Source organism: Hemicordylus capensis, chromosome 4, assembly GCF_027244095.1.
Source record: "Hemicordylus capensis ecotype Gifberg chromosome 4, rHemCap1.1.pri, whole genome shotgun sequence".
NCBI lineage: Eukaryota > Metazoa > Chordata > Lepidosauria > Squamata > Cordylidae > Hemicordylus > Hemicordylus capensis.
In genome coordinates, this window is record NC_069660.1 from 68189036 (window position 1) to 68201106 (window position 12071).

The following is a 12071-nucleotide window of genomic DNA, read 5'->3' on the forward strand; positions in this document are numbered from 1 at the left end:
CTTAAAACCATTTCTGGCAGATGTTTCCCTGTGCTTGCTCTTCTTGGTTTTGGATTTTTTTAAAAAAAAGCATCCTTGTCAATTTTCAGCAATAGCAGAAACATGAAAGCTGCAGCCTGTTCTTCAAGGGCCCTGCATCAGCTATGGAAAAGAAATTACTCTTAGAAGTTCCAGCTGTGGGCCCATTCTTTCTCTTTTGCGAAGGAGGAAAATGAATGTCATACTTAGCATCTCTTCTGAACAATATTTTTATTATGTTTAGTGTTCTCTATACAAAAAAAAATCATCTTTTTTTTTTTACAGTGATTCAAAAAAACATTTCTGTATATTTTGGCCTTTTTCAAATCGCTCATGCAGTCCATATATTAAACATGTCTCCATAGTTTGTAAATCTACTCACTGTAAATAGTTCTTTACAGCCTCAGATATGCATTCATCTATTGGAAAGCAGATTAACACAATATTTCCTCTCTCTCTCTCTTTTAAAAGAAGGCAAATAAATACATAGAATGTATCAGAACAATGAGGGAGGCTTTAGGGAGATGGGCTGTAAGTGAATATTTACAAATTAAAAACAAACAAAACAAAAACAGTCCAAGAATTTCTTGGTGGGTAAGTATTTGAAAAGCCTCCCTAGTGCAAAGGAAGGCCTCTCCAGCTTCTGTAGGTTCAACATGAGGGTCCTAGACTGCCTTCCGACATCACAATCAAAGCATGATATTTATTTGAAAGGGACCAATTGAGAGACGGGCACTCCTGGGAAATATGGAGAGCCAAATGACATTCTGGACTTCTTAACGATCAGAAAAGCCTTGCTGGCTCTCATTATTAAGATGAGTTGCAAAGCATAAAAGGAAATGGATTTAACTTTTTATTACTATGGTTATTATTGCTTAGCTGAAATCTTTTGATGCTAGTATAGAATTAAGCCTGGTGCAATGCACTTTTCTTTTACAGGCTGAAGTCACCACTATGCTTGGAACTCCTTTCACATTTGCAGCATTCCAGGAAGAGAAAGCAAGACTTTTCCTGCAGCTGCTTGCTGGGATGGGGAAAAGGCCACAATAGGTCTTATGTCAGGTAAAACACATAAACAAGTGGCTAAGCCCTAATGGAAATCAATAATGGCCGGCTCTTCTGTCACTCCCCTAGGATATTTCTGACAGGTAGTGGGGTGCATCTTATTCAGACACATGGATCCAGGTCATTACAGGCAGATCAGTTACTGGGGTCAGGACTCTACTATGCTAATTGACCTGTGGGTCATTTATGCAGGGTGGAAATTGAGTGGAAGGGAAGACAGTGGTTGCCTCTGCACTTAATGGCAAACTGCGGGTCCAATGGACCCATAGTTTGCCTCCCCTCACCCCACCTCACGCTCTCAGATGATCAGCAACGGCAGCAGGCTTGGCTGTGCGGACTTTCTCCGACCCTGGAAGGACAACCCACACCAGCCAATAGCGTGGCAGCCCATGAGAGGAGCTTCCTCCCCTAACTCCAGTTAAGGGAGGAATCTCAATCCAGACACACTGCAGGGAATGATCCTCGGTCTATTGAGTGAAACTCACTTCAGACCAAGGGTTCATTCCCAGGTGTGGGTGCAAAATTGGAACTGTGGTTGGCTCCGGGAACCACGATTCTGATAATCTGGACATCATGGGGGCCAAACCAGTGAATTCACCTCCGTTCGGCATGATGTCCAAAGGCGGCATATGTCAGCATGTTCCTAGACTATTTTCTTTTGCCGTTTGTTTCACAGCAGTGAGATCTCTTTACAGGGTTCAGTTATCTTTATCGTCCAGTCAACTGACTGCCTTATTGTAATTACTGGCTGTTTTTGTGGTAGAGACTGTCTCTTCCCTATTCTAATATTCTACAGAAGTTGAAGGTATAAACTTCCCTCCCAAGGCCACACACGGAAAAAAAATTACATATCTTTATTTCCTGATAGTTCAAGCCATGAAGATTGCCTCGTATTGAACTTGCTGCCTCAGCTTATTAAGAGCAACAGAACCAGGTGACAACATCAGAATCTGACTGTAATTTTCCTAGAACATGGAAAGGCGCACAAAGTGTGGGTCCAATCTGTATCTGTCAAGTTAAGAACAGAATAGAACACTAGATACGGTGTGAGCAGTAGGGCAACTGACATGCTTATAAGTTGACATTTAAATTTCTGTAGTTGTAAACAGTAAACTTTAGAGAGTTGTGCTGCTGTTGCAAATAGCCTATCTTATCACTGCAGGTGAGGTGCATAGTGGACCAGGCTTCTTATGTGTACTTTGATAAGCTGACAGTGTGGTACATGGAGAACTGTTTTGCTATCCCCATGCAATATGTATTAAAATCTCAGGAGCTATCCTAATTGGCAGTCTAGGCTTGATTTAGGAGCCATGATGATTCAGCAGTGGCTGCTCACTTCCCTGACTGTGTTGCTTGCTTTGCCCATGATTCTTAAGTCTGAAGGGGACAATTAAGTGAATAATTATTCATATGATTAACCCCATGAACAGAGGGTGCTATTAATTTGTCAGTGGTTATCCTGTGTGGTGCTCAATCTGTTGCTGAAAACAATTCAGTTGGAAAATGCCTCTCTGCCAGATACACAAATATGATCTTGAAGTGCCAGCCTATCATCAGTCATGATATGGAGGAAACTCTTTGTATGTTGCTCTGAGCTGCTTGGAGGAAGGGCAAAATTCAAGTAGGACAATCTATATATGGGAGTTCTCCCTCTCTGTTTAGATAATGCAATCAGATCCTCATATGTAATAAACTAGCAGAATGGCATCAAGTCCATGAACATCCTATTATACTTGAGGTTGTGACTTGCTCCCACCCTAACACATGCTGTCATATCACACTCAAAACTTTTCTCCCATCCAAGTATAGGGATGGGGCTGTAGCTCAGTGGCATTGTCGGTTTGAATGCAGAAGGCTCAGGTTCAATCCCAGCATGAAACCCTGAAGACCTGCTGCCAAAGCAGACAATGCTGAGCTAAGTGGATCAGTGGTCTGAATCAGAATAAACCAGCTTCCTATGTATCTTATGTAAGTACTAACCAAAACAAATGCCAGTCAGCTTCCAAGTTCAAATGAGACTGGACTTGTTCACGTTGGTATAACCATAGATGCCTGAAAGTTTTTCTCTATAAAATCGATAATATAATTTGCATTATGCTAAGTTTCATATTATTATTGGATTTAATTATGGTTTTAGTTGTTGGAAGCCCTTTGAACCACTGCAGATGAGGCAGGATATTAATCTTTCCAATAACATAAATCCTGCTCATTACTGCCAGTTTATGTCACCTTTGGCTAATTGCTTGGTTCTTCTTTCCATATTCTGTTCATTTGTTGTGCAAGGATCTTGCATTTCCCCAAGATTCAACCTGCAATATTTTTATCGCTGGGCAAAGAGGCACCTTTTACCGTGGTGATTCTCTTTATTTAGCAGGGGGAGAGTAACTGGCCCTATCCACCCCCAGCACAGTACTTCCGGTGACTGTTGCTCGTGTGTGTCTTATGTTTCTTTTTAGAATGTGAGCCCTTTGGGGATAGGGAGCCATCTTATTTGTTTGTTATTTCTCTTTGTAAACCGCCCTGAGCCATTTTTGGAAGGGCGGTATAGAAATCGAATAAATAAATAATAATAATAATAATGATGCAGCAGTTTTGCTTCTGCAAAGTAAGCCAGTTGCAGTTAGTGCCATGTGACAAATGGTTGTGCAAGGTTTATGAATACCTACTGGATAATGCCTACATTGTGGTTAATGTCAAGACAGAACTCTTCCCTTGTCTCCATGTCCACACCATTTTGGATCCTTACAAATGATTTTTAAATTTTTATTTGTTTTTGTTGTAGAATACTCCCTTATGAGCATGGAAGTGTTCATTTTTAAAATGGCACACCAGCAAAACTCCTCCCTCCTTCTGTATTAGTGTCTCAGCATTTTGTCTAGCTTGTTTTTATGTTGTTCACTGAAAGTTAAGTGCTCTCTCCTTTGGCTCCTGTACTGGAGTACATAATTTCTCAAGTTAAGAAAAAGCAGTGAGCATGTATATGGCTAGCCCCATCCACTATTTGAGGATGGAGTATTGTGCTAATGCTGCTGGATAGGGATTCGGATGAGTATATTGCTAAAGTAAGTTTGCCAATAATTTAGAAAGGCTTCCTTAGTACTTACTTAACTTGCCTAAAGCCATCTCAATATGTACTTCACATGCTAATTTTTTTAGCACTGGGGTGAACTAACCATACTGGCTTCTTTTCCCCATTTTCAAATGTATCAGTGAAACTATACATTTGCACTTAATTGTTCAGAAGTCTACTAGATGTCTGCAGGCTACACAAGCATCTGTCCTCTCTTCTAGGATCCATGCAGAGCAACTGATGCTCCGAGCCCAATCCTATAATTGTTCCATTGTGTTCGATTGGGCTGAGTAAGTGTGCACATGACTGCAGTGTAAATTTGGTGCACATTTTTTAGAGGTTTACTGGGGAAAGCTCAGATTTAGTTTTATGCCTGGAATGCTTTAGAGAATCCAGGAAGAAATTAGTTAGTTTCTTGCTAGCAATTAAATGACTCTTCTGGGAAGCAACCTATTTATTTGATTTAGTCCTTATGAGAGAGCCCAAGCAGATCTTACAAAAAGAAGTCACCTTGGCCAAGTCTTTCATGCCTGCTAAAGAAACATCTCACCAAGAGTGCTTGAGAATGAAGCAATAGTTCAAAGATTAGAACATGTGCTCTGCATGCCAAGGGTCCTACGTTTCACCCCCTGCAGCTAGCCAGAGCCGGGAAAGACCCCGAATCCCCAGAGAGCCACTGTCAGCCTGTGCAGAGAGCAATGAGTTATGCGGCCCAATGATCTGACTCATATTGTAAGGCAGTCTCATATGTTTTTTATCTCTATTGAATCATATGGGACTTTTAAAACACATGATATGTATCTTTTGAGCTCTCATCCTTTAAGCGCAGAGTAATTCCACAGACTGGAATGGCAAATGTTAATATATTTGCTTATGGCTTAGGCATCTTTCTGATGAAGGCATCATAGTGACAGAAAGGGCTTTGCTGAGAGTGTTACATGCAGAACCTTGTCTGCTGCAGTTAAGAGAACTGTCTTTTGAAGTATGTAAGGCCATCTAATCTTTTTTAAAATGTTGATTTTTTAAAAATCACTTCCTACCCTTTATTAAGATCCTTCATTGCATCTCTAGATCCACTGAAATGCCCATGGAAAGGCAACCCCACTGCACTCTCCTTATCACCAGTCTTCTTCAAGTATGAGGGAGGCTTGAAGGGGTGGAATGCACAGGTCTAGCACACAGAATGTGATCGCAGGCACTGTTAGGTGCAGATGAGAGACTAAATTTGGTATAACACATCTCGCATAGAAGAGGCAAGATGTGCCTAATTTTCTCCAGTGACTCACCATGAGGCCAAAGCCACCTAGTTCTGTGAAGTGGGAATGCTCCCTTAAGTCTAGGGATGTTTCAGCATGTTGTCAAATACCCACTTGCCTTCCAAGGCAAGGCTCATCTAGCATTGCTCTTTGAACTATGACACAGGAACTCATTAAAGTTAAGGGCCTTCTTTTATCCTAGAGTGTGGCTTCCTGCTAAAGGGGGGAAAAATGGACAAATCCACCATGGAGGGTAGGGTGCTATAACTCAAAGCAGTTAAGCATGCAGAACTCTGGGGCTAGGGGATGTATTATTGACCACACTGTTAACAGACTATAGCCCATCTCAGTTGAAACAGGAGCACCCAACTCAGTGTTTAGAACAAAACTCTACCCATCCCAGACTTTCTCTGTCTGCCTTGATACATTTCAAATGCTTCACTTAACTGCTAATCCTTTTTGTCTGCAATGCAACGTGTTTTCATTTGGGGCTTAATCTGGCATGGCTGGCATGATGCACAGACTAATGGAGCCCGAATGCTCTGTCGGGGCTGCAGTGGAGCCAGAAGGCAGCCCCGATGCATTTAAAAAACAGGGGCTGCGCAAGCAGTGTCACCTCATTCATCTCTCTTGTGACTGGGGATGGATGCAGGGATGCTGCTTACGCAGCTGCTGGTTTTGGAAAGCGCTGAGACTCCTGGCTCCACAGCAGCCTTGAAACAAAGTGGTTTGGCTCAGTTAAAACTGTGCATTATGTCCGTTGTTGACTTTATCGGCCAAAGAATACCAGGACCTCTTTTTGCATGTGCTAAAGCTCTTATCTGCACCCTCCCCTTTTTTCAGAAATGCCCTCGTTACCATAAGTGCATTTAAAGCAAACCAATTTGAAAATTTAGCCACAACACACCTATTTCCAGTTTAGCATGATGCTGAAACAGATCTCCTGAAATTCTTTCTAAATGTAATTTTACAGGTGTGAAACCGCCTGCGAGAGTTGAATCTCTAATACCTTTGGTTTCAGAAGTGTAGGGAGTGACGAGAATACACACTGCATTGTACTAAAATACTGTATATTATAAAATGCTACCTTCTACAGGGATCCATGATCTCTCAAGCTGGGCAAGCTGCAGAAGTCTCCTTATTTGTACTGCATGGACAGATAGATTACAGACCATCACACCAGGGGCTTAATCTATGGGTAAATATTCATAGTTTATTAAGCTTCAGGGAAAGCATGAAGCTGTTTAAGGCATATATGGAAGAACAGTGTAACAACAGAATCTGTATCTGAGGAAAACAAGATTACTGTGTGTTAGCAAGTTAGCTTGACTTGAGTGCCTTGGATGTGTGCACTGCCTTGGATGTGTAACTAACAAGATAGAGTGAGCTCCATGCTGCTGCTGTATTTAGTACTTGAAGGCCTCCTTTAGGCTCATTGACTAAAAGGGAGTGGGGAATAAGAGGCTCCTGCATGTGGTGGGGAGTGGCTTTTACCCTGAAAGCCAGAAAAGGTAACTCTGAGTGATATGTACATGATAGGAACAGTGAAAAGATGGGATCAGTTCGAGCTTGTGTTGAGTGTATCTGTACTTTTGCATCAGACATACCTAGGGACAGGGAATCCCTGAACTTTTCACAGAAGTGACTGGCAAGGTCAGTGCCAGGTTAGTTTATTCTGAGGAGGTACCGTCCTTTTCTGATTAGCAGTAGGCGAGCATAGACTGGTCTCCTTTCCTCCCTTCCCTGCTACGTGCAGGTTTATGGGATGGTAGTCTACACCATGTGTGAGCATTGGGAAGAATGACCGCTTTTAGCAAAAACAAACAACAAAACAACCTCACCCCTTGAATTAATTATCCAGAAAAGAACCCTACTATTCGGTTCTCCTGCTCCAGATTCACATAGAGATGCAGCTGTTTCCATTTAACCCTTTCTCTGGGGAAAAAAAAAAGATGCTACGTAGCATGGCTGGAGTGAAAACTCACATTGCCACTTGCATCAGAACCCATACTTGGAAGTATACCATTCACTGAGATCCAAGACAGTTTTGGTTAATGCAACACCCATCCACCCTCCAAGGCATCTAGCTTCCACACTGAAGCCTAATGCAGTACCATTTCATTTTTTAGGAAGGAGTGCTGTACACCTTACTGAGTGAGGACTATAAGCTAGGGGCTGGCAGCAGTGATGGCCAACAGAAATGAATTAGCAGAAGGTTTCCTGTTTATAAAACAGCTTGTCTTTTTACCAGTAGTTAATTGATTCCTCAATGTGGTTTCATGCTGCTTTTAGAGATGGAGGCTTCATTATACTTTCCATCCCTTCAACCCGCCACTCCAGATTTCCCCCATGTTTGGGTATTTCTGATAAATTTTTTAAAAAACAAAACCAAGAAAATAGAACCCAACCCTCAGCTGTGTACATTATTAATGAAAGGAATTGCATTATCTCACAAATTAGACAGAGGGGGTATAGGGGGTGTTTATTTCAGTCCAAGTCTGAAGCCTGGGGTGTAGAATCTGTGCATCCTGCTCTTCTACTGGTCTCTTGTGGGTCAGCTCAGATTTCAGCTGCAGTATAATCACTTCAGCAGCCTGTCCATCAATGCCATTTGCTTTGTTTGCTAAAAAGATGATGGCACTGGTGACCACCTGGTCGGGTTTGTGTTTGGTCTCTGTTGTCCTGCTCTGGTTGCTTTCTGGTGTTGGTGGTGACTTTGCCAACCCACCCAGACTCTGCATCTTTTTGCTGCTGCTGTTTCTGTGTATTGCGTTATGCCAGGGAGTAGATAGCATTAACTGGTGATGTGGCTTCTGAGCTCTCATTGCCTTCTGTCTCCTCTTTGTCTTTCTTGACTGTGTACTGGCCAATAAAGGAGCCGTCTTCATTGAACTGCCCTTCACCTCCTTCGCCATAGTCCACCAAGCTGTCGTCACTTTCTTGTTGCTTTATTGTGCCATCTAATGAGGTCTGGCTGCCTTGTAGTGGCTTGTTATCTTCATCACTAGCATCAAAAGGAAAACAAGTGCCATCAGAATTGGGAGGGCATGGATTGAACAGGACAACATAACCTTAAAACTTGGGAAAGGGATAATCCATGTGAGTATACTTAAGAGGCAGCAACAGTGCAGGAAGGTCTGGGGAATGGGACTTCAAGGGGCTTGTTGCAAATTACCTGATGAGATCTTTACAGGTGCAATAACTGCCTGGATATATTTAGATGCAAAGGATAAAAAGAAAATCAGCAGGGAGCAAGTCTCTTCTTAGAAGCATTACCTCTTCAAAGCCCTACTGAAATGCCACAACTGTGTCATGCATTTAAACAAATAATGTAGACATATAGGACTGTAATAAAGCTGTCTGAGCATTCCAGTTGTACAAGTCCTCATCACTTCAAAGAAACTTTTGCTGGTAACAAGAAGTGCATTGAGGATCTATCCTCCATGGGGATAAAAAGGAAAACTGTGCCGTCAAGTCGATTTTGACTCCTGGCGCCCACAGAGCTCTGTGGTTTTCTTTGGAAGCACACAGGAAGGGTTTACCATTGCCTCCTCCCGCGCAGTATGAGATGATGCCTTTCAGCATCTTCCTATATCGCTTCTGCCCGTGATAAGTGTTTCCCATGGTCTGGGAAACATAGCAGCGGCAATTCAAACCAGCAACCTTCTGCTTGTTAGTCAAGCATTTCCCCCACTGCGCCACTGAAGGTGATACTGACCTCTAAAAAACAGACATGGCAGTGGCAGTTGAGTATCTCTCAGTAGATTGAAATAGGACATAAACATGTAAGTGCCATTTCAGCTATTTCAAGGTTACTATTTTACCAATGCAACTTTTGAAAACGATGCAAGTGTGCGCTTGTAAAATGGTACTTATACCCTTAATTGGATACTTCCATGCTTTCTTTGTAAGCAGGTTTTTAAACATGGAAATATATAAATATTCATCATAATATGAATACCCTTGGCCCAATGCCTACTCTACCCTCCTCCTCCTCCTCCATATAAAACGATTGATATAAGTAGCTGTAATGTAAGATGTAAGATACTGCCCAGCACCCTGCCAATGGAAGAGCAGGGCGTGCATGCTGGTTTCATCCAATTCCAAACCACGTCGCTGCTCCTAGCTAATGTGGAGAGCCTCTGTGGCTCCTAAGGATTGCAGGCACGCTGCAGCATCTCTGTTCCCATACATTCCCAATGGGAGCAGGGTTCCTGCAACTCTGAAGCAAACCTTAGGAGCCGTGGAGGCTTTCTGCATTTGGCAGGAGTTATGACATGGTTTGGAACAGCATACAGCCAGCATGTGTGCCCTACCCTTCCATCAGCGGGGCACTGCACAGTTTCTAAGCTACTATTAAAGTCTTATTTTGATTGCCATTACTATGATATTATTTTGGCCATTACTATGATAGTCAAACATTTCAGTGAATAACATCATTTAAAATTCTTCTTTTTGGTTCCACTGAATAGTGTTTCACTGTGAAAACAGTCTTACTAGATCACTCCCCCTGCTAACTGAGCAAAGAAGCACCTTTAAAAAGTAGTTTTTAAAGTCTCTTTATTTAGCAGGGGGAGAGTAACTGGCCCAATCCTTCCCCAGCACAGCATCCCTCCAGTGGCTGTTACTGGAGTCTGTCTTTATTAGATTGTGAGCCATTTGGGGACAGGGAGTATCTATCTATCTATCTATCTATCTATCTATCTATCTATCTAAATCACTTTGGGAACTTTTGTTGTATATAAATATCTGTCTGATTTGTATAAATATTCCATCTAGCCCATTATTTTGCCAGAGAGTGGCCACTACCAGCATCTACAGAGGTGGTAAATAAAATGCACTGAACAATTACAGAGTATTCAAGCTGCCCCTCATTCCTCCCTATCCTGTTCCCTAGAAGACCGATATAGTTTGAGCTGCCTAGCAGAACACAGCCCATCAGCTGTAAATGGTGGCCACCACCATAAGCCGCCTAGTTTTGCAGCCTGCCTAGAACAACAGAAACTGGGAGATGGAGGTTGGTGACATTAGCCGGTTACTGTATATGGCTGGTGTGCTGTTCTTTTTGTAAGTCAAAGGTTCTGCAGGCCTGAATTTACTGTCTCCAGTGAAGTTTTGTGGTCTCCCTTTATATCATGGGCCATTACTATTTTTTTTGTCACAGTGAGTCTCATAGTTAAGTTGCGCACTGTGCAAAAGGTGCATCTACCTTTGGTACTTTCAAATCAGCTGCATGTTGCTATCAGTAGGTGGTAGTTCCAGGTTGTTTGTATTACAAAAGTCTACTATAATGAGCCCTTTCTCACGATCCCATTAGAGGACTTGAGGACAGGGTGGTGGTGGGGAAGGCTGCAGGAGCTTATCTTCCCCGCAGACGCTCCTGCTGCTACCTCTGGCAGTGCAGAGGTGAGGGGGTCGGGACGTGTCGTCCCAGCTCCTGGAAATCCCACAATGCACCGCACAAGTGCACAGTGCATTGTGAGGATACCCTCAGTGCTGGCTGGGAGCCCCAGTGTCTCAGTGTGCGGCAGCTGTGAAAAAGGCCAATTCCATGCTAGGGATCATTAGGAAGGGGACTGAAAATAAAATGGCTAATATTATAATGCCCTTATACAAAACTATGGTGCGACCACACTTGGAATACTGCATACAATTCTGGTCACCACATCTAAAAAGGGGCATTGTTGTAGAACTGGAAAAGGTGCAGAAGAGGGCAACCAAGATGATCAGGGGCCTAGAGCACCTTTCTGATGAGGCAAGACTACAACACCTGGGGCTTTTTATTTCAGAAAGAAAGATGACTTCAGGGAGACATGATAGAGGTCTATAAAATCATGCATGGTGTGGAGAAAGTGGAGAGAGAGAAATTCTTCTCCCTCTCCCATAACACTAGAACCAGGGGTCATCCCACAAAACTGACTGCCGGGAAATCTAGGACCAACAAACGGAAGTACTTTTTCACACAACGCATAATCCACTGGTGGAATTCTCTGCCACAAGATGTGGTGACAGCCAACAACCTGGATGGCTTTAAGAAGGGTTTGGATAACTTCATGGAGGAGAGGTCTATCAACGGCTACTAGTTGGAGGGCTGTGGGCCACCTCCGGCCTCAAAGGCAGGATGCCTCTGAGTACCAATTGTAGGGGAGTAACAACAGGAGAGGGCATGCCCTCAACTCCTGCCTGTGGCTTCCAGCGGCATCTGGTGGGCCACTATGCCAAACAGGATGCTGGACTAGATGGGCCTTGGGCCTGATCCAACAAGGGCTGTTCTTATGTTCAGTGCCAGCTGCAAGCAGCCATTGCCAAAACATAAACAGTTAGATGCGGTTATGGGCGCGAGCATAACCTTGGCTAACTGGTGGGCTGCTTTGGCAGGTCTGCCACGGAGGTGCCACCGGGATCTTTGTGGATCCCGGTGGTTCTTCTGCACAGTCTAACCTGGGCTGGGCTTCCCTAGCCTAGGCTAGGCTGAACATCAGAACAGCCTCTCTATAAAAAACTCTTTAATAGTTTAAGACTGTGTTAAATTTTAAATTATTTTAATGTGTTAACATTTTAAATTATTAAAATTATTAATGTGTTAACACATTAAATTATTTTAACTGTTAACATTTTAATTTTGTTTTAATGTGTATTGTTTTATTGTAAACCCTCCAGAG

General features: G+C 42.9%; 1 protein-coding gene across 21 annotated transcripts in view; it reads right to left on the minus strand.

The window, feature by feature from the left end:
• Window positions 1-230: 230 nt before the first annotated feature.
• The window catches only part of NFASC (neurofascin), a 313180-nt gene continuing 301339 nt past the window's right edge, over window positions 231-12071 (minus strand). For all 21 annotated transcript variants that reach the window (XM_053248157.1, XM_053248160.1, XM_053248158.1 and 18 more), the window contains one exon: window positions 231-8413. In XM_053248157.1, coding sequence (XP_053104132.1) covers window positions 8182-8413 — 232 coding nt within the window. In that variant the 3' untranslated portion in view covers window positions 231-8181. The remainder of the gene's footprint in view (window positions 8414-12071) is intronic.